Source organism: Myotis myotis, unplaced genomic scaffold (genome assembly GCF_014108235.1).
Source record: "Myotis myotis isolate mMyoMyo1 unplaced genomic scaffold, mMyoMyo1.p scaffold_m19_p_1, whole genome shotgun sequence".
In the NCBI taxonomy this organism is placed as follows: domain Eukaryota; kingdom Metazoa; phylum Chordata; class Mammalia; order Chiroptera; family Vespertilionidae; genus Myotis; species Myotis myotis.
In genome coordinates this window covers 197,348,615-197,372,480 of record NW_023416313.1, presented here as the reverse complement: position 1 = coordinate 197,372,480, position 23,866 = coordinate 197,348,615, and the positions used below count along the sequence as shown (strand labels likewise).

Genomic DNA, 23,866 nt, shown 5'->3' with positions numbered 1-23,866 from the left:
GCAGGCCAGTCTATGTATTGGGCTTCTCTTGAATCAGGTGTTCCCTCCTAAAACAGCTATGGTTGGAAAGAATGATATAGAGATACAAAAATGCACACCTGCCTGGGCATACGTTTTCTGCAGGGGCCGATATTACAGAAACTGTTTCCCTTAGAAAGATATTTGGATGGAAAGGCAATTAACAACATCTCTTTAAAGTCTAGGCTTAATGGCCAACAGAGTCACAAACATAATACTTGTGCTCTGCAACCTCCTTTATATCATTTAATATGTACTGACTACCAACTATGCGAATAATATTAAGCTATATGGCAAATAATTATATTAAAAGGCATCCTCATACTTAAGTGTGCAATAATATTTATATACATGAAAAATAATACAAGGTAGAAGGTGATTAAATACCAAAATGAACAGAAAATGTTGAAGTGGGAATTTAAAAAAGGTCTCAGTAATTTTAGACACTCATCACATAAAAATGCTTTAGTTATTATTTACCTGTTCATTAACAGAAAAATTAATGTTTATTGAAAGAGACTCAGGAGAAATCCCCAATACTAAGACAAACCCCAATTTTTGAGGATAAAATAGCTCTATTTCAGAGGATTTTGTGTGGGTTTATCCCAAAATTGTATAATGATAATGTATTTGGTAATACACTCAATATAAAAATAAATCCATATCTCTGTACATTCTTATAAAAGAATGGTTAATTTTAAAAATAGGATATATTCATTTACTAATTCAATAAATATTTATTAAGCATTTACCATATGCCAGACACTGTGATAGATGCAAGGGAGGTAGAGTGAAAAACAATATAGACATCTACAAAATAATCACTCCATTCCCCTGTTGATAAACATTTATGAGTCCTGTATCAATATAGGGAAGAAGATGAAAATTATTGCTTGGTATTATTATAGAACTCAATATAATTTGGACAAATGTATACATATAAATAAATGTGTATATACATATATTTATTTATATTTGAAATAATACCGTATGTGTACTATATTATTCTATGTAATCAACCATATGTTCATGATCTGCTACAGAGATTTTTATTTGTGACAATAAAGAAACATTAAGTGGAATAGGCCCCGGAATGCCTCAAGACCTTCCTACAATGGAGACTAGGGACCAATTTCTTTTTTCTTTCTTTTTTTTTTTCTTTTTTTAATCCTCACCCAAGGATATTTTTCCATTGATATTTAGAGAGAGGGAAAGACAGAGAGAAATACTGGATATGTGAGAAACACATCGATTGGTTGCCTCCTGCACGCGCCCTGACCAGGGCCTGAGCCAGGAAAGAGCCTGCAACCAAGGTTAGAAGACCTCCTGCCTCAAAACTCTCCTCTTGAGTTTCTGGTCCATTGCTATCCACCAGGAAACTACATTCATTCTAATCAAGACTTGGAAGGGAAACAAGTTGGAATCCTCCTGGTAAAGACCCTACCTTGCCTTGCATACCACGGAGACTGCTGTTCAGACTGCAGAGCGAGGTTGGACCTATCACACATGAGTTAAGGGTGGACAGGCCTCAACTTGGGCCATACCAGGACATATCCCCTTGAAATTAACACTAAAAACTGTGAGCTGTCTTAATAACCATCGTGTACTGGGTTCTATTTGGTTTAGGGATCTGGAAAATTGCAAGGACTTACAATGTGGGCTGGGGAAAGGTATACAATCCAGATCATACTTACCCAGTTAAATTATTGGTTATAGGTAACTTGAATGACTTGGATATTTCAGCCTTTACGTCAAAAGATTGGCTAGTACTAGATTTAGGAGCAGAGGTCAGAGGACAAGACCCCCTAGGCCACTGCCACCACCACGCAAATAGAAGTAGGGTATGAGGGAGTGAATGCCTGGGTGGAATGGATTAACTATTCTGTACGCGCTCTAAATAAAAGCGAATGTTAGGCTTGCACGGCAGGAAGGCTAGAGGCCCAATTGGTCCCATTTCCATTCAGATGGACCTTAGACAGTAATGGGATGGAATGTGTGCTTGCCCTGTATCAGGAGGAAACCGCCTGGTGAAACGCCTCCTGTAAGACTTTCTCTCTGTTGTTCCCAACCAACACAGGTAAAGAGCAAGGATTCCCCAAAATTATCCAGCTCATTCTCTGATGTAAACTATACCTCCTTCCTCTCAAGGTAGAGCGGGAACAGGTACTCCGAGTTTATGGGAAATTTACCCGGATGTGTAAACGGCAGAGCATCCTCAGCAGCTGCACTGTCGCTACCCCGTGCTGATGTCTGGTGGTGTTTGGGGGACCCTTACTTGTGGCCTTGCCCAGCAGTTGGAGCAGAACTTGCACTCTGATACAACTGGCTATCCCTTTCACAAGGTATAACCACAAAGGGTTATACCGTAAACCCTTTTCAACGGACAGACAGACTAGGAAGAAGAGAGAGAGTCCAGGGGGCTCCTTTGATCCCCATATATACCCAGATCCCATTGGGGTTCCAGGAGGAGTGCCAAGGAGTTAATGCTGGGAATCAAATAGCACCAGGATTTGAGTCTGTACTGTTCTGGCAGTCAACTATTAATAAGAATGTAGATTGGATAAACTGTATTTATTATAATCAGCAGAGGTTTGTCAATTACACTAAAAACGCTATCAAGGGAATAGCTGAGAAGTTAAATACAACCAGCAGAATGACCTGGGAGAACCGGCTAGCTTTAGATATGGTTCTAGTGGAGAAAGGGGGGTATGTATAATGATAGGAGGCCAATGCTGCACATTTATCCCTAACATCACAGCTCCGGATGGGACCATCACTAAGGCCTTACAGGGATTAGCAACTCTGGCTAATGAGTTAGTGCCAGGGTTCTTGTCCCAGCATCAAGGGTTCAGGAATCTGGAGAAGGCTGTGCATAGATGACATAGGAATCCAGAGACTAATAAAGAGTCTGGAGACGAGATATAATTTTGAAAGGCATTAGGGGTCAGAGGGCCTTCAGCTAAAGGAACTGAAGACTCCCTCCTTGTCTAGGACCCTTGCTTTTATTAACACAATTTGTCCTAAGGTAAGGTGGAGATAATACACTTCAAAGGGTAAGGTTTCAAAGGGTACAGAAGCATTGTCAGTTTGGGGGAATTAGCCAACGGCTGTTCAGGTGTTTGGCCAGTAGGAGGCAATAACATGTAGATTAATATGCCCTTTAACTGTCTGGCAGCCACAGTTTCCTATTCAGGTTTGGGGAAATGCCTTTAGCCATTCCCAACAGGTGACTACATGTGTGACTCAACCCTGTTGAGTCCCCAAGTCTCATCAACCTTTTGATGAAACTCTTGAAATTATGACATGTTGGAATTGGTCCCCGGCAAGTTAGCTGGGAATTCTGGAATTGAGGATCCTTTCTCCAATCTACTAGAGCAATGGTTTGGGAAGTGGAAGGGAATTCTGACATCTATATTCACATCCTTAATAATTGTGTTAGGTGTTATGACAGTAATAGGACATTGCATTATTCCATGTATGAGAGGCCTTATCCAAAGGTGAATTGAGAGTGCATAACCAAACAAACCCCAGTAACATAACAGCAGAATAATCTCCTTCTCCTAGATACTGCAGAACATGAAAGTCAAAGACTGCTAGCTGAATTTGAAGAGTGAAATTATTAAAAAGGAGGAATTGTGAGTGAACCAGCGATCTTTTTCTGTAAAAGAAAGGAGCTCGCTGCTATCTTAGGTTCCCCCATTTTTTATATGGCCTTTAGACTCTCAGGGGGCTGCCATCTTAGGCTCCTTCTTACCCCTGCCCTTCCTCTGAATTAGCTAATAGTGCAATAATGGGAACCTGAGCTCTGAGCCTTGACCAATCAAGTCAGAGTACAGAGTGAGGGGAAGGGCGGACTCTGCATCAGAAAATAAAACCCCAGGAGACTTCCCTTGTGTGTGCTTTGCCCATGATTTCCAACTGGCATGCACCCTACTGCGCAGGAGTAAATTTGCCTTGCCAATCCAAAAAGAGATGAAAGAAAGGAAGAAAAGAAAGAAAGATTAAGTGCTTATGCTACCACAACCTTATTTTGTTTTCTGTTTTTAAACTAGTGACTTCTTTATCCTTCAACTTCTGAATCCACTGTTATTCCAATATTTTAAATCTATATTAATATTACCTACCACATATTGGCTAAGAAATATTGAAACCTTTATAATGTACTATATATATATATATATATATATATATATATATATATATATATATATATAACTTTGTATTCTTGCATAACATTTTGCATTGGAAGTATCTATCACTTATCTATTCAACTCAGTGTGAATAAAATCCTTGAATATCCATTTTAACAGAATGAAGTGAGGTTATTAGGATCATTTTTAAAGTCTGTTCAGACACTAAAAGTCTATAATTCCCTAACTATATAAATGACAGTAAAAGAACAAAACACAGGTAAAATCCAATAATCTACTGGGGCCTGTTCCTAATTTAAGACATCATTAAAGTCATGGTCCATTTGTTGCACTAGCCATTCTACAGAACCTAATCTTAATTTCATTTCTGTCCTCATCTCTGCCCTTGATTATACACCATCCTGGTATAAATCATAATTCCATGTGATTTTTCAAACATTAAAAACCCAGAAAGTTCAGGAAAGTAAATTATCCTAAAAAGCAAGCTTTTAGATAGTCAAATATTTTTAATTTGTACTAAGTTATATCTAGCACCTTCATAATCAAGATCAAATGAAACAATAGGGCTTTTTGAAGAACTTAAAACAAAAGGAAAATAAAGAAGTTAAAGAAATATTCATATTAAAACCAAAATAATACAGGTTAATTGAAAAATTAACTACATGGAAACCATAAAGAACCAAATAGTGCAAGGATAGAAAAACAGACCAATGTACAGAATATACACTCTAGAAACAAATCCATCTGATTTAGGTACCCTAAAATCCAGAAGGAAAAGGATAGTTTTCTCAAAAAAGGATGCTGGATCAACTGGATATTCACATGTTTGAAAAATAATTCTTAATCTTTCTCTACCTTACATTATTCACAGAAATTAATTTGAAATGCACCCTAGAACTGCAAGTAAAAGGAAAAGCAATAAAATTTGTAGAAGAAAATTTTGAATAATAGTTTCATGATCCTGCAGTAGGCAAAAGTTTTTTAAATAAGACACACATAAAAATACGAAATATAAAAAGAAAATTTAATAAATTGAGCATTAATATTAAGAATTTGTATTAAGACACCATTAAGAGAGTGAAAAGATCAGCCACAAACTGAGAGATGATATTTGCCATACATATGTCTCCAAAGTTCACCTATTCAGAATTATAAAAAAGTCCTACAAATCCCAAAGATAGCATATTTAAAAATATACTAAAAATTAAAATATTAAAAGGTATTCAACATCATTACTCATCTGGAAAATATAAATTAGAAACCACTACACATGGACCAGAATGGTTAAAATTTAAAAGACTGACAATATCGCCCAGCCGGCATGGCTCAGTGGTTGAGCGTCGACCTATGAACCAGGATATCACGGTTCAATTCCTGGTCAGGGAACATGCCTGGGTTTGGGGCTCAATTCCCAGTGTGGGGTATGCAGGAGGCAGCCGATCAATGATTCTCTCTCTCCCTCTCCCTTCCTCTCTGAAATAAATAAAAATAAATTTTTAAAAAAGACTGACAATACCAAATTTTGACAAGAATGTAGAGCAACTGAAATGCTGGTGGGGATAGAAGTACAACTTTTGGGGGAAGCAACAACCCAGCAATTCTATACCTAGAAATTAGATAATATATTCATCAAAAAATACATGAGAATATTCACAATGATAAAAAAAAAACAGAAGCAATTCAAAAAACTAGAAGCATTAACAAAAGAATAAATAATGATCCATTCATTCAATGGAATACCACACAGCAATAGAGAGAGTGAATAACTGCTATACACAACATGGATGAATATCATAAACATAATGAATGACAAAAGTCATTCTATTTATATCAAGTTCAAGTACACACTAACTTAATCCTTGAGGATAAAAGCAGAACAGTGATTACTTGGGGGTGGCAGAGGAAGTCCATACTGACTAGTACATGGCATCTAAGAAGATTCCGGAGTGCTGGAAATGTTCTACATCTTGATCTGGGTGGTATTTACAAGGGTCTATATGAAAAGTTCATCATGTTGTACAATTAACATCTGAGCACTTTACTGCATGCATGTTATATCTCAAATTTAAAAACTGTTACAGCAGGTAATTCAAATGGATGTAAATTTTAATAAATATTCTTACTACAGAGGATACACTGTAAATTTTTTTAAAAATGTCCAAAGACTAGGAATAAGGTGGCCCAAGTGTTAGTCCTAAGTCTATCATTTAGCTGTGTAACCTTAAATAAATCACTTAGCTGGGTCTTAGTTTCTTTACCTACTAGAGGGGGTTGGTACAGATAATCTTTAAAGTTCTTTCTATATCCAACTATCTGAGGCTTTGAGATAAACTGTTTCATTAAAAAATGAAATTCTAAAATTTCAAACTACCATATAGATACCTAATGCCTGAATGTGACAAAACCAAGTTAGATCTTGTAATTCTAATGGGAAAAAAAAGTTAAAGTCAGATAAGTGCATGCTGCTATTTATCCTGAATTCTCAACATCTATATTTAATCTCATCTACTTTAGCCTAGACATTCTGGTGCCACCCCTTCAGCAGCCAAAAAAACCTGACATCCAGATTACCTTTCCTTGTTTCTCTAAGGATGGGTTATTCATTCTTCCAAGCCCTGCTCAAACACTATCTTATTTAAAATACCATTCCTCCTACAGCCATTCAGTCAAAATTAATTGTTCCTTTCTCTGTACACCCACAGTATGCTGCCTGTACTTCCTTTATAGCTCTTATTTCATTCTGTATTATAGTTGCTTTCCTGTATACAAGTAGGCCCTTTCCAAAGGAAGGATATACCCACTCAGCCAGCCAGATCAGCCAAATCAACTCTGGAAAATCAGTAACCACAGAGTAAGATCACCTTCATAGCTGATTCTATGTTAACGGTGGCAAAGTGAAATAGTAGGCACTAAATGCTGCTATTCCCTACTCAAATCAAGAAAAGATTACAATGAATATTCAAGATACTAAACTAATTCCAGCCCTTACTTTAGCCTACTCTCCAGCAGAACAATGAAACAGCCAAAGGCAGATAGCTGAAGAAAGAAGTAAATTAGGTCTACAATGGGGAAACAAATTATTTTATGTTCATATATAGATGGTTAAGGAAGAGGCAACTGAATTACTTGGGGGTTATATATTCAGCATCACTTTTCTGTTCATTGACCCTGCTCCTACAGGGTTGGTACAAAATAACTTATATGCTCTGATCACAATTAATTGGATCAGCACAAAGTTCTTCCTCAAAAAATTTTAGAGACACAACTGTAAAAATATAGTCAGTCCTTCTCTGAATGGCTAAAATGGGAAGATATAAACAACGCAGGAGCTGTCAATGGCAGTTTTTTCCATTGTGGAAAGGCAGATCTATGGTATGAGAAAATGAGGCTTACAGAATGAAGCAAATATAAGAAAATCCAGAAGACCTTCAGACCCTAAATCCAATATTCGTAGAGCCAAATCCCATATTTAGGTTTTGTGAGATAGACATCCCATTACCCTTATAATAAATTTCACCTTTACTAAAGCTAATTCAATTTGAACTGTCACAATGAAAACAATCCTGTGATAAACTGTTACTTTGATGATCCCCAATTAACCATGCATCCTAGTATTCCTAGTCTCTTCCCACAATAGCTATGGGCTGACCCTGTGACTATTTTCACCAATAGAATAATGGCAGAAGTGAAGCTGTGCCAATTTCAGGTCTAAGCCTTCATTGGTCTGGCAGCTTCTGCTTCCTCACTATCACAATGCTTGCTCTTGGAATACTTCTTGGAAGCCTGCCATCATACTCTGATGCTAATGAATCAGCCACGTGGAGAAACCCACATATAGGAGGACCAAGGCCCTGGACAATAGTTCTAGTCAAAATTCCATGTGACTGCAGCTATACCAGAACCCCAAACAATGCCACCTAAAGCAAAAACACTGAGTTAATTCACAGATATGTAAAAGAGATTAAGTTGTAGTTTTAAGCCACTAAATTTTGTGGTGGTTTATAATGTAAATTTTAACTGACATGAAAGTTCAATTCATATGCAGGTAATTTGGGATTATACTTTCCTAAAATAAGACTGTGATCTGGAGCACAGATTAGACAAATCTGGCTGACCATCTGTTTTTGCAAATAAAATTTTATTGGGACACATTTCATTTACATGTTGTCTATGACTGCTTTCCTGCTATAAGGACAAAGCTGAGTACCTGTGACAGAAATCATATTGCCCAAAAAGCCTAAAATATTTACTATCTGACCCTTTATAGAAACAGTTTGGTAAACCCCATCATACAGTACTTGGTAAGTGTTTTAATATATAAATGACTTAACATGTAAACCTATTTTTACAGCCAATTCTTCACACTTAAAGGTCAACTCTATAAATATTTACAGGCATATCTCATTGTATTGCACTTTGCCTTATTTGCTTCCAGATATTGAGGGGTATTTTTAAAATTGAAGGTAAGACTGCACCAGCAAAAAGATTACAATTCAAATGATGGCTAGCATTTTTTAGCAATAGGTATTTACTTAAATTAAGGTATGCACTTTTTTTTTTTTTCAATATAATGCTAGTGCACACTTAATAAACTACAATATAGTGTAAACATAACTTTTATATGCACTGGGGAACCAAAAAATTCATGTGACTCACTTTACTATGGTCTCTACTTTATTGCAGTGGTCTGGAACCAAACCTGCAATATCTCCAAGATAAGCCTGTCATAGCTGTAGCTCAACACAATGCAAAGCATGTCAAATGGTACATACTTGTAATAGACTGGATGTTTGTACACCCCTCTCCAAAATTCCTATGTTGAAACCTGTTTTCCCAGTATCATGGTGTTTGGAAGTGGGGCTTTGGGAGGTGATAGTCATGAGAGCAAAGCCCCACAGAGTTTCCTCCCCTCTTCCACCACGTGAGGAGACAGAGGAAAGACAGCTTCTACAGGAAGTGGGCACTCACTGGACAATGAATCTACTGGTACCTTGATCCTGGACTTCCCAACCTTTTATTAGCTACCCAGTATAGCACTTTGTAATAGCAACCCAAATGGACTAAGTCAATACTAAACTGGGCTATACTGTTTGTAAACAAGTTATGCTATGGTCAGACTGATATATTAATCACTGACAGGAAAACAACCTAATAATAAAATCAGATCCATAACTATTTAGCTACTTAAAAATTCCAACTATTGCCCTAACTGGTTTGGCTCAGTGGATAGAGCGTCGGCCTGTGGACTGAAAGGTCCCAGGTTCAATTCCGGCCAAGGGCATGTACCTTGGTTGTGGGCACATCCCCAGTAGGAGGTGTGCAGGAGGCAGCTGATCGATATTTCTCTCTCATCGATGTTTCTAACTCTCTATCCCTCTCCCTTCCTCTGTAAAAAAAAAATCAATAAAATATATGAAAAAAAAATTCCAACTATGGGGGTAGGGGTACTTCCATTTCAAGTTTCTCACATATTGGATATGACTCACTTCTGAATTGCATTATGAATCAGAAAGGAATAAGTGTTTCATTATGATGCATAATTGACAATTTTAAAAATTAATATCATTTCACAGATCCATCTGTAGAAGAAAATTGGAAAATCCAAGTCCAGTATTAACTTAATTCAATGATTCTCAAGCTTTCCTTCCAAAAATTATCTAAGGTAGGCATTGGTATTCCCCATTTTATGGATAGAAAAACTGAAGTTTAGAGAAGTTAAGTAACTCTAAAAACTTCACTTAGATATAAACTCAGGTAGTCTAATCTATTCTGAGTACAGTAAGTCCTCACTTAACATCATGGATAGGTTCTTGGAAACTATGATTTTAATGAAATGACATATAACAAAATCAATTTTACCATAGGCTAATTGATATAAATAAAACTTAAGTTCCTACAGCATATTTCTGGTAACAAAAACATCATCAAACTTCTAAATAAAGACCAAATGTTAAATGTTAAACAATGAAACAAATGTGAGTTATACGTACATACATTTAAGAAAGATTAATAAAAACAAGTAGATAATTATTTTCCAACCCGCTTCTTCCATTTCAGAATCTTAGGTGGCCAAAACCTGCCCCAGGAACTCAGGATGCAAGAAGGGAACCAACCCTGGACGGGATGCCATTCCATCACAGGGAGCATCAAACACATTCAGATTCACACAGACAGGGACAGTCTAGACACATCAATGCACCTAATGTGCACATCTTAGTGATGTGGGAGGAAATTAGAGTACCCAGAAGAAACCCATGTGGACATGGGGAGATCTATAAACTCCACACATAGTGGCCCCAGCCCAGAATTGATTTTTATCATCAACGTTATAATAAAACAATGTTAAACAAAATGATGTTATTGGAGGACCTGCTGTATCTGTGTGAACCTAAAACATAATATTGTTCAATGAAGATATATGTCTTATTTTTGCAATAGTTTTATTTTAAACATGTAACAGCAAAATAATAACTTTTTGGAAGAATACTAACTTTGCTTTCCAGATCTCTGGTATATTACCATAATTAAAATTTTAAAAGGTAATACCTCAAATACCTCTATTAGTCTTATAAGCCTGATTGTGTGAATCAGTTATTACCCTTACATGCATGTAATTATTCTAAATCTTAAGCATTTTGCAATTTGAACTCCCTGTAGCATGTGATATTGAATGAAATAAAATTGCACATATTATGCAGTGGAAGTAACAGCCTTTTATTCCATTTATACTTGGTATAAATATCTGTCTTTTTCTAGCAATTTTTCCTGTTTGAAGGAAAGCATTTCAGATCAATAATTTTGCTGTCATTAATAGATTGTAGATAACATGAATATAAGCAATAAGAAAATGGTAAACATGAGGTATGTTCCTGAGACTGGGTTTAATAAAATTTGAGAGTTGAATGAGATTTTAGAGAGCATCTATTGTACTTTACTTTTTATGGATAATGATATCAAACTCCCACTGGAAAAATCCAAAATAGAAATTGATCTAGTGTTCTTTTCCCATAATAGTAGTAACAGAATAAAGATTGGTCTTTCTAGTCTTTGCTATAATAGATTTTCTGAGTATGATAATAATAGTTAGCCAATATTTTAATATAAAAAAGAAAAAGAGGGGTGAGTGGGGGTGAGAGATTAATCAGGGAACTTATATGCATACTTGAGGCCTGATGCATGAGATCCCTGCAAGAGTAGGCCTTCCTTCCCCTGGCTGCCAGCACTGGCTTCCCTCCAGCCGCCAGCAGGCACCCAGGACCCGGGCTTTCCTCCGGCCCTAGCTTCATCCGGAAGGATTTCCAGAATCATGTCTGGTCTAATTAGCATATTACCCTTTTATTGTTTTAGATAATTATATAGACTTATTCCACACAAAGGCTGTTCAGTTAATTTTTTTCTTTGCCTAATCATGCTTGAAAAATTATAATACCTTTTGGACAATTATTTCATACTAGAGGCCCATTGCACAAAATCTGTGCACTGGGGGGTGGTGGCTGTCCCTCAGCCCAGCCTGCACCCTCTCCAATCTGGGACGCCTCAGGGGATGTCCAACTGCCAGTTTAAACTGGCAGTCAGACATCCCTCTCACAATCCAGGACTCCTGGCTCCCAACCGCTCACCAGCCTGCCTGCCAGCCTGATCACCCCCTAACCACTCCCCTGCCAGCCTGATCAATGCCTAACTGCTCCCATGCCGGCCCAATTGCCCCCAACTGCCCTCCCCTGGTTGCCCCCAACTACCCTCCCCCACTGGCCTGATCGCCCCCAAATGCCCTCCCTTGCCGGCCCTCTTGTGGCAGCCATCTTTGGCCACATGGGGGCAGCCATCTTGTGCAAGGGTGTGATGGTCAATTTGCATATTACCTCTTTATTAGATAGGATATGCATAGCCCATGGACACAGACAACAGTGTGGTGAAGGGCAGGTGTGGGTAAAGAGGGTCAATGAATTGGGGGGCAGGGGGTGAAAAAGAAAGAAAAAAACAGATGGTGAATGATTAGGAAAAATATTATTTTTTTTATTGATTGAGGGGGAGGAAAGGAAGATATAATGTCTGATTCCATATGTGCAAATTCAAATATATACTTATATACAGAAGAATAAACAAAAACAAAAATCTTAAAAGTGGTTAACACTAGAGAGACTGGGGAAGTAAGGTGGTAGGGATTCATTTCACACTTTATCTTTCTGTAGTGTTACATTTTTTACAATGCACAAATACACTCTAGCAAGTCTTTAAAAATATGACTTAAGAATTCAGGAGTTTTTCTACTTGCAAGTGAATTCAAAAGTAACTCCTACTGTATAGATACTAATTTTATCAAAGCATAATTTTTTAAATTTGCATTAGAATCAAAATGCTTAGTATTGACTCATAAATGGAAGAGGAAAGGTAATCACTTAAATGATGCATCCTTTTTTATGTCTGAAAATATTTATTCAATTTCTTGTTTCCAAGATATTAAAAAATTCTTAACCTTGAATTGGACTTTAAAGATTAATTTCTTCAAGTATACTTTTTTCTTTATCTTTCTTTTTTATTGATTTCAGAGAGGAAGGGAGAAGGAGAGAGAGAGAAAAACATCATTGATGAGAATCATTGATTGGCTGCCTCCTGAATGCCCCACACTGGAGATCGAATCTGCAACCCGGGCATATGCCCTTGACTAGAATTGAACCCGGGACTCTTCAGTCTGCAGGCCAACACTCTATGCACTGAGCCAAACCAGTTAGGACAAGTATACTTTTTTCTTAATGTTCTTTAAAAAAAAAGAATTTATCAGTACTTAGAGAATTAAAGGAAACATTCCATTTATACTTGGCACTCATACTGTACTTGCTCTCTTACTTTTCATAAGTTTCTGCATTTTTATTAACATTTTCAGCATCAGGAAGATCCAATTAACTCTGATCCTGAAATCTCAAAGTACAAAAAAATAATTAAATTAATAAATAATAACCCATTTATCCACTGATGCCCCCAACCCAAAAGTGAAAATACTTATTCTTTAGACCTCACTTCAAGTCTAACTGAAGGTGATATCTATCATATATAATTCTTAGCAAGGTAGTTTATGTGCTTCTTCCGATGGCTATTGCAGATTATAAACTAGAAGGGGAAGGGCAAGTATATAAAGTCAAATACAGTACAGAGCCATACTACCCCACTTCATAATAAGAGATATTCAAAATAAAATATAGAAATATAATTATTGAGAGTACAGTCAGACTTGTGCTTGAATTCTGGCACTGCCACTGGTATAAACCTGAACAAGTTACTTAGCTTCTCTACTTCTCAGGCAGCGTAAGAGGAAGGATTGAATAACATATGCAAAGTGTTAGAACAAATAGAATACATTTATACCATATATAGGCCCAATACATGTTACTTATAATTAGTTATACCTGTTTGAACAGAAATAATTATATTATGTTCATTAAATATTTTCTATCTTAGAAAGGAGGAAATGTGTAATGGTTTGAAAATTTGTTGTCAAAAGTGGCTTGAAAATTACTTGGTGCTTATACTTACCTGCATCAAAAATAAAAGAGCCTGGCCCAGCGTGGCTCAGTGGTTGAACCAGGAGGACACGGTTCAATTCCCGGTCAGAGCACCTGTCCGGGTTGTGGGCTCGATCCCCAGGAGGCAGCTGATCAATGCTCTCATCATTGATGTTTCTATCTCTCTCTCCCTCTCTGAAATCAATGCAAACATATTTTAAAAAAATAAAAATAATAAAAGATAAAAGTACTTTATTCCTTGAAATGCAACATAAATTAAGCATGTATTTGTCAATATCCAACCTAATTAAATACTGTGTTCATGTTAGCTCCATGAACATAAGGTCTTGTGTCTCTTATTCACTATTGTATCCCTCACTTAAGCACATAACCTGGCACACAGTAAGTGCTGAATATTAAATAAAGTATTTCCTTCCTCTCAATAACCATATAAGGTAAGCATAATTCCCCCATTCAAAGCTAAGGATAAACAGGTAAACTGTAATTAAGTGTCTTGAAAGTGATAGAAGAGGTACAACTTTTGACTCCTATTTTATGGTGTTTTGCCATTTTGACCATCACAGTTAACCTTCCAAATAAATAATAGCATTTTTAGAATTCCTTTTACCTATAATTTAAAATTTTCATTTTTAAGATAACATTTTTTGGGGTGGGGCGGGCTAGAAGGGGTCAAAGAAGAAAAACGGGGACATCTAATACTTTCAATAATAAAGATAATTTAAAAATTTTAATAAATGATAAAATAAAATAAAACACATAGATAAATAAATAAATATTACCCAAAAATAATCCTCATACAGACTATGACTATCAACTAAGAGGTACTATGTTGGATTTGATAGTATAAAATGTCTCAAATACACATTATTAATCACCCTATTAACAGTTATATTAAACATCTCTTATGCAACTACTTCATTACTAGGTGCTATGGTGAAAGGCACAAAAGAAGTAAGGAACAGATCACCTGTTTGAAGAGCTTTAAAATCTATTTTAAATAAGATGTTTGTTCATGAAGCTGTTAGCAAACTGCCCCAAAGGAACATACAAAAAGAAAAGGAAGATTACCGAACATATACTCCAACCTAGACATACATGGTAGGCATTTTCACATACATTATCTCAGTTATTTCTTAAAACTCTGTGAAGTAAGTATTGCCAGCTTCATTTTGGAGAAAGAAACTGGAATTCAGAGAGGTTAAATGACTTCGCACTATCAAGGGCAAACCAGAGTGTGAAATCCAAGTCTCTTTGACTCCAAAGTCCTTTTTTCAAAAAAAAAAACAACAAACTGCATCTTGCAGCCTCCCACATGATTGCAGGGTACAGACAACAATTTATAAACACAAAGAAAGAAAACAAAGAAAGACATCATTGTAGAGAGAAGATTTTGCTGAGGAAGTGAGGTTTGAGCTGAATTTGAAATAAAATATAAGACCGAAACTACTGGTAACAGGAAAAGGGTTAATACAAAAATTTCTAAATTGAAGAAAATCTAAATACTTTTCCTTAGTTTATACTGACAGCACCTGATCTCTGAAACATTTATCTTTTCTTCCATTTCTTATTTTCTTGCATCTTTATGTATAATTTACCTCTCCCCCATAACAATTTCCATTGTAAAGACAAAAAAAAAAAAATTAAGCATGATATTCTATATATCTCCTTCCAGCTGGCCAAGATGCTAAATGATAGAAACATATATTGTCCCAGAGCTTAAAGTGATCTCAGAGAATGATTCCTTCATATTAATGGTGAGAAAAGTTGAGAGACAGAGTTAAGTAATATTGTTCAAGGTTATAAAAAGTTTACTGGCCTAATTATCATTAGAAAGTGAGTCTTCTAGTGTTGTGTGACCCAGTGTTCCTTAAATGTTCTCTGTGTGTGTGTGTGTGTGTTCGTGCCAAAGTATCAAAAACAAAAGAATGATGAAGTCTGGGGTTACATAATGGGCTCACTTGAACTGTCTTTGAAGTTCCAGATTTTATCTTAAAAGCTCATGCATTCTACACTCAGTACCTAATTTACTCATGCTTATCTAATATTAAAGTGGTTTAAATTACAGTCTCAAGTAAAATATACTTCAAAAATTATGTTTGGTTTTATTAATCAATGTCACCACAATAAGTTTCCTTTTCAAAAAATTAAAAAAAAAAACACTTAAAAAGAATTATTATGTTTGTTCCCACCATTTAGAATCTAAGGATTAGAAAGAATCCTTAGAGTATCCCTTAACACAGTATCATGTACCGCAATTTAAGAAGCAGGACACAAATTGTGTAATGCTCCGTTCACCAGATCTCATTTCCTTGCTCCTTTATTTTTCAAATTAGTAAATTTTTAAAGCACAGTAAATTTCATTCTTTCAAAATGTATAGTTTACTGGCAAAACAACTGTAAAAATTGTTGGGACTGTTTATTTAATTAAAAAAGTTTCAAGAAGTCCTACTTGTTTAGTTAAAATTAATTAAATACAAATTCACTTATGAACTCACTAAACAACCTGAACAGAACTTCTACATGACAATACTTAGGTATTTGCTTTTTGGGAGGTCATTCAAAAATTAAGTAAGAATTGCATGCTATTCATATTAACTATAGTCTCAATTACTTTTAAGCAGTTTAAATAATCTTTTCTTCGTCCTAATTTATCTTCTCTTCCCAGATGTGAAAAAAGAAATCCCTGTGGTTTCATTATTTTCTTTTTAGTATTGTTTTAACATCTCAAATCCCAAATATGTTATGTTGTTCTTCAATCCTATTTCCAGGAGCAAAGCATAGATTTTACCTGTTTTACTCAGTTTCAAAAAAAGCATCCAATTCAACTTACCAACGTATCTATCATCTATAAGAGTAAAAATGGACTCATAGTCATTTCCTCCTCAATAACATATTGCTGATTCTCCACCATATATCTCAGTTAAAGTGAAAGTCAAATATATTTTTAATATAGTTAAAGCTCTTAATGTGTAACAATCTATGTACCCATCTATAATAATAAAAGCGTAATATGCTAATTAGACCAGACATCCTTCTGGACAACCTTCCAGACAAAGCCGGGGCTGAGAGGGAAGCCTGGTCCGGGGTGCCAGAGGGAAGCCAGTGCTGGCAGCTGGGGAAAGGAAGGCCAACTCTTGCACGAATTTCGTGCATCAGGCCTCTAGTAGTTTATAGTCTTTGGCCAATGATGATAGTGTTGATTTAATGATTTTCTACTTTAACTAAAATTTTAATTCTCTAATATATTGCTTCCAACCCAAAATTCATGAAAGAACAACCTAGTTTAAGAAATAGGCTTCCTTTTAACAAAAGTCATATAGATCAATGTTGATATGTCTGCCAGAATACACAATTCCATTTGGTAGGATTTAGATTTTGTTTGCAATAGTAATTTGGCTACTTAAAAACAAAGATATATTTAGATATCCTCATCAATAAATGGGTTTTTCAAAATACAACATAGATAGTTATAATGCACAGGTATAAGCTTAAAGAACACAATAAAATAAATGCTTGAACAAGTCCAGAGTTACATGATTATCATCTCCTTGACTTAGAATTTGGTTTTTTAATATTTTGAGTGGCTGAAATACTCCCTACATGGAACTAATATTTTAGGTGTTCTAGTTTACAATTAGTCTCTTATCTCTATTGTCTAGTCAGATCTTGTTCTAATAACTCTTACTGATTATAAATCTACAGCTTAGCCCAATAAAAATGTATGTTACTAGAGAAAAAGTATTCGTTTTTAAAATGCCCTTTGCTAAATATTTGCATCACTTCTCATTCACGCCACTGTCAGTGAAAATTCAGGTACTGAATTATCATCTTTAGCTAAGTGCTTTGATAGCAAACATTAGCAGTGGCTAGCTAATACGATATTAAATACCCAATGGAACATAATCTGTCTCATTCTATATTAACTACACACATATTCATTATTTTCCTGATATTGCAGAGAAACTTTTGTAGCAGAACTAGTGTGCTCCCTTGATAAACAGCTTCATTAGAAATAGAAAAAATTAGGTGAAAAGTGACACATTTAAAATATAGTTACCCTTGTATGTAATTATTAAGACTCACTGTAAGTACTAGTATAATTACTATAGCTATCAAAAAAAAAATCCTACATCTGCCCCACATCTTCTTTCAGTTTCAAAAAAGCAGATACTTGTTTGTTTTCCTCATGCTATTCATCCATCCTATAATCTTTTATCTCTGTTATAAACAATAGAAGTAGAGAACATTAGAAACAGATATATTGAAAACTAGGTCTTATGTCACCAAAGACCTATAATACTTTATTTATAGCAAATCATCATAAGATAGTTATTGACAACGATATTGTTCCTAGAGATGGTCAATAATGTTCAACTTAAAATGTTTCCACGATAACCTATTTTATATACAGAAATGTTCCCAATTTTTCTGATAAAAATTAATTAATATAGCTAAAATATCCATTTATATTATTATAATCTGATTTCCAAACCCTAAATAATTCAAAATATCAAGTAAAAAAGAAATGCCTTTACTAAATATTTTCCTTCCCACCACTATATTTTTAAAATTCTAATAGTTAATTCATTTGATGAGACATTTCAATAGATTGTATACTATAGTTGTCAAATTCATAGCTGAGCTGAAGATTACAAAAACATCTAGAAGATGAAAAGTTTCATGGTACAAATATTATCCTGCAATAGAAAATTTAAAATGTCACACAAAAATTAAAAATTTAGAAATTACAATACAGTTTCACAACAATACTACCACATGTGTGCTTGGGTAGACAATACTTTCTACAACCGCTGTAAAACAGATTTAGACCATGGGGGCCATGGGGACAATGCTCTACCAACTGAGCTACCCGACCAGGGCAACATTTTCATTTATAACGTTGCCACCGAGAATACATAAAATCCCTATTATGAAGCATGCAGAGGATATTTTATAAAATAAGTCCTTCACCTTTAAAGAGAGCTGCAAATTAAAACTCATAAAATCAGTTTTAAGTATGGTATCTTAACTCAATGTTCTTAAGTATAAAATCATAGTGCTTAAGTCCAGTAAAGAGTAATTTCACACAGTAAAACTGCAACATTTGAAGTTCTACAAGACACAAAAATTGCACAACATAGCTTTTTTTTTTGCACAATATAACATGGAATATCAAGAACATAAATATTAAGCTGTTTGTTTGTAATAAAATCCACTACTTGCAGACTGAAGGCTGGTGCCCTTTCATCTGTTTCTTCTCCATGTTTCCAGGCTCCATCATAGTAGACAATATTCATATTAATAACTTTTCAAGTAAAAACCTCAGAGTTATTTCTGACTTCAAAAATCCATTATTACCCTGTTACCACTTCTCCCAAATCTGAAACTTCTACTTCTTTCCTTCAGCTACATCCTTATTCCTGACCCTACTTTTCCCCTAAACTACATGAAACAGTGTCTCCAGATTCTCTTTAATCCCACTGCAAAGTTCTCTTCTCTCCTTGACATTCTGCCTATGCCCCATACCTATTCTACCTAGGCTTCTCATATTCTGCTCAAGAGCCTCATCCTCACCAACCAACATTTTCTTATTTATTTGGTTTGTATTTTAGAGAGAAAGAGAAGAATGAGGGAGGGGGGGGGGAGACAGAGAGATCGTTCCACTTATTTATTCTTTCATTGGTTGAGTCCTGTATGTGCCCTGATGGGAGATCAAACCCCCAACCTTGGTATATGGGGACCATGCTCTAACCAACTGAGATACCTGGCCAGGGCAACATTTTCATTTATAAGGTTGCCACTGAGTTTCAACTACCCTTTAAAATGTCAGTTTCTACTTAACCTCTGGTAAATGTATTAAATTCTGCCTACAGGTAATCACATTTGCTCCTAATCCATCTGAATATGGGATTCCTTTTACATTTAGCCCTCATATGCACAGGTAATTTATTTAGACAATTTTAGCAAAATAATTACATATATTGTTAGTGGTTTGCATATCAATCTTATTCCTATTGTACTGTAGGGATATGGATAAGGGCCAAATCTTTCAAAGTATTCTGTACAACTATGTCACTTGACCCAAGTAAGAAGATTTGATAAGTAAAACTATTAGGGAAAGCTTAAATAAACAATTTTTTAAAAAATCTCTATGACTTAACTTTAAAACATCTATGACCTTTCATTTCCATGGTCAGTTGACATACTTTGGAATTTATTAAGCTTCACTCTTACTACTCTACTAATTTTCAAAACATGGCTAGAATTTAAAGTGCAAGTTGATATAGAGTATACACCTTTACACGCCGTGATTAGATTCTTTGAAAATCAGCAATGTGAACTCTAACAATTCTGAGCTATAACTGTATCTTTGCATATGGCAAGTTTCAGCACCAAAAAGGGAGGACAGCTCATCTTCTGATTTGGGGGGATTCCCTTCCCAGCAATAGGTTTAGACCAGTTTCTCCACCCAAGAGGCTATTAGGAAAATTCAGTAAATCGCCATTAACAACTAGAAAGAAAACCAGGAAAAGGCAACCCATTTGCGTAAAAGAATGTAGAGTGTCGTGGATATCTCCTTGTCATAAAACTCAGCAGTTCAATTAAGCTTTGCACTCAGTATCTACCGAGAGAGGATTTTTGTTAAACCTAATAATAAAAGCAAGTCTCATTCAATTTAGTCCCTCCTCGAGCACCGTCTCAACCTGTCAATATTTGACAAGGAAAAAAAATTAAAAAGAATCGGGGAGTTGGGGGGGGGGGCGGGGGAGAAACACACACGAGGATTCCTGTCTACATCACTCCTTTTTCCGAAATCACAACAGTAAATCTTGGATTTCCTTCACTCCCGACTAAGCCCTCAGATTCTAAATATAGTTCTTTAACCCCCGCCTGGCCACGCAATTGCACAGAAGCCTGGCCAACTACAGAGCCACAGCAGAAACCCCTACAAATTGGCTGGCTCTTCATCTCGGGAGTCGTGCCCTGCAGCAACGGAGGGAGATCACCCAAATACAGCGCAACGGAGTCAGACGTGCGGGGCACACACGGTTTCTGCGAGGGAGGGAAGCGCGACCCGGGAGAAGTGTGCTCCTCACCAGCTTCGGGACCATGGGGGGGGGGGGGGGGTCCCAGAAGGGAGGAGGACCGAGGAGCCCAAGTGGAGGAATCCTCTCTCCAGTGAAGGGGGCTGGATCCCCGGCCGCAGGTCCAGCCGGTCCCTCTACACCTTTTACTCTAAGGAAACCAAGGGGCGGGCAGAGGGCCCTCGGCTCAGGAAGGCGGAATACGGACACTTTCCGAGGTCCGGGTGCAAGCCGACCCCCCACCTCCCGGGGGAGACTAGGGGTGTCCCATGGTGGCGGAGGGGATGCCCGGCTCTCGAGGGGCAGAGTTCCGCCTCTTGAACACCCAAGTCGTGCCCGGCCCGTGCCCCCGGCGAGCACGGCACGAGCGGCTCCGGGCCACTCGAGTGGGGGAGGGGGCCGCGAGGGGGTGGGTTCGGGATTCCCCTCCCGGACGGGCGCTGGCGGAGGAAGTGCGCGGGCCGGCGGGAGCGGCGAGCTCCGGACTGCGGAGCCGGCATCCCGCGCCCGCACCGGCAGCCAGGAGCCCCGCAGCGCCCGCCGCACCGGCCCCTCGGTCCCCGAGGGCCAGGGACTTGGGCTGCGAAGGTGCCGGGGCCGGACCTCCCACGGGACCGGCACTTGCTCCCGGGAGGGGTGGGAGCACGGGAACACCCCAGCCTCCAGCAGCTCCGCGGTGGTAAAACGCCCCCCTTTCCTGTCCCCCTCCTCAGCCTGCCCTCCTCCCGAGGCCGCAGAGCAGGGTCACCGCCGGCAAGAAGCCCGAGGCACGTCGGGGGCGGCGGCGGCGGCGATCCCGTTCTCCTCCCGGTTACCTGTGAGGACTCCGACGCGGATTTGATGGTCGTGGTTCGTGAGGATCATCCCCTCGGTCGCCATGTTTCCCAGCGCAGTCACCGCACTGACAGGAGCCGGGAGAAGCGGGAGCTCGGAGCGCGCGGCCGGGAGCGCGCCCGCCGGGGACCGCGCGAGACCGCGAGCGCGAGGTGAGCGCGAGGGAAGGAGTGGGGGGGAGGCGGCCGCGACCGGTCCGCTTGCGCCTGTGAGAGGCCGCGCCGGCAGCGCGCGAGGCCGCGGGACGGGGCGGAGTCCGGGCGCGCGACCCCGAGGCCGGTGCGAGGCGGCGAGCGCGAGGGGCACACGCTGTGGCCGCCGGAGGGGGAGTGCGCGGAGGTGTCGGTCCGGGCGGAGAGTCCGAGGCCGCTCTGCCGAGCGCGAGAGCCCGGGCGGCTGGATAGCTAGAGACTGAAGGGAACGGAGAGCACGCGCTCGGAGCTTGCGGGGGCGGACTCGGGGCCGGGGCGGAGCTACACCGCGAGGCGTGGAACTCGTGGAGAGTGAGGGGAGGAGGGGGAGCCGGCCGGACCGGCCCTGCCCGGGGGACGCTCGGGACACGCGAGTAGCGCCGGATTGGCTGGGAGCAGGCGGCGCGGTGCGCGCGAGACCCGAACGCCGCCTCCGCGAGCGCCAGACAGAAGCAATCCCCTGCCGAGCCGCGCTGGCGGGGCCTCTGGCCGGCTTGGCTGGGCTGCGGAGCGCTCTCCTGCGCGGGTTTGGGAAGGAGTTAGCGCCTGGGGCCGCTCCTCGCAACCCCCAGGAACTGCCGGCCGACCCCGGGAAGGCGCCAGGGGACCTGGAGGTAGCGTAGGAAGCTGCGTGGGTGGCAGAACGGCGGCCACTAGGACGGAGATGGTGCCGTGGGCCTTGGAGGAGGAGGTCTGTCCTGCCTCGTCTTCCCCCTGGCTTCCTCCTCCCGCGGCGGTGCTCCAGGACCCGGGTCCAAGTGTGTCCACGGGGCGACCTTCCTGAACTCGGGAATCTGCAGCGGAGCCACGCGAGTGCAGATACCTGGCTGCTCTTCCTCCTGCTGCCAGCCCTTGGTTTTGTGGCTTCTTCGCCACGGCCTCTGCTTTCAAATGAAAAGCACCAGTCTTGGTGCGAAGGTGTTCCTCCCACCCGAACCCTGCCAGAAAAGTGGAAATAGAACCCAGGCCATGGCAACTGAGTTTCATTTTAGTATTTGTGGGAGATGACCATGAAAAGAGCTTTTGTTACTTTTTTCCCCAGGTGTGTTTTCATACAATGTGTTATTATTAATCAACTGCTGCTATTTCATATCAGCTCTTACTATCCTTTTAGCCCTTTCAACGGCTGCATTTAAAAGTTACTTACACACATATGTATATATTTTTACTTTGGTTCTCAGCCGCGGTAAAACCTGAGAAGCTTAGAAATGAAAAGCAAAGTGTCCAAAATGTATAATCACCGTTTGTACACAATTAAAATCTGTCAGTTTGATGGCTATGAGTTTATTGTTCCAATTGGAACATAGACTTATCCTCTGAGTCACATTGTTATGTATTTCACGTTAAATAATGGAGTACAAAGGAGATGATGGATGGAATTGAGGTGGGATAAAATAAACTTGTAAAAAAAATTTTGAGTGTGTGTATTGCTAGTATTTTTTTGACAGTGGGTTAAAAATCAAAGCCAGAATGGTGAACCCATCTGAAATAATAAAATCATAATATGCTAATTAGACCAGATGTCCTTCCTGACGACCTTCTGGACAAAGCGGGGTCTGAGGGAAGCCTGGGTCCCGGGTGCCAGAGGCAACAGCCAGGGGAAGGAAGGCCTACTCTTGCATGGATTTCATGCATCCGGCCTCTAGTTTCCCATAATTATCTCGGTAGAGCCTGGTGGCCAACGGATTAAGTAGTTTCAAATGGAATATATACAATTTTATGGGAAAGTATGTCCAAGAGAAGTTTTCTTTATCTCTAAAGATGAAGACCAAATAGTTGGTTACATTGTTACCTCCCTAACCTATCTTTATTCTCTACAGTTTCCTCAAGTTTTAAATGATTAAATGTCTTGAATTTTTAGTTAAATTCTAAACCACTAATAGGTTCTGTAATCTTAAACAAGTTTGGGCCTTTTTCTTCGTCTTTTAAATGAGGTGGTAGACTAAATAAGCACCCTTTAAGTAAAGTGATAGACTGAAGCACCCTTTCAACTTAGAAATGCTATAATTATTCATGGAAGAAACTGACACTTGTTTCACAAATAACAAAACAAGGGGCTATCTGTC

At 38.9% G+C, this 23,866-nt stretch overlaps 1 protein-coding gene and 1 long non-coding RNA gene across 16 annotated transcripts in view; one reads left to right on the top strand and one right to left on the bottom strand.

The window, feature by feature from the left end:
• GPHN (gephyrin) overlaps positions 1-21,717 on the bottom strand; it is a 439,201-nt gene extending 417,484 nt beyond the window's left edge. For all 15 annotated transcript variants that reach the window (XM_036310162.1, XM_036310186.1, XM_036310177.1 and 12 more), the window contains exon 1: positions 21,591-21,717. In XM_036310162.1, coding sequence (XP_036166055.1) covers positions 21,591-21,654 — 64 coding nt within the window. In that variant the 5' untranslated portion in view covers positions 21,655-21,717. The remainder of the gene's footprint in view (positions 1-21,590) is intronic.
• Positions 21,217-23,212, top strand: LOC118656726. The gene is made up of 3 exons (XR_004967674.1): positions 21,217-21,363; positions 21,489-22,842; positions 22,982-23,212. It is a non-coding gene; the product is annotated as an uncharacterized LOC118656726 (long non-coding RNA).
• Positions 23,213-23,866: the final 654 nt, after the last annotated feature.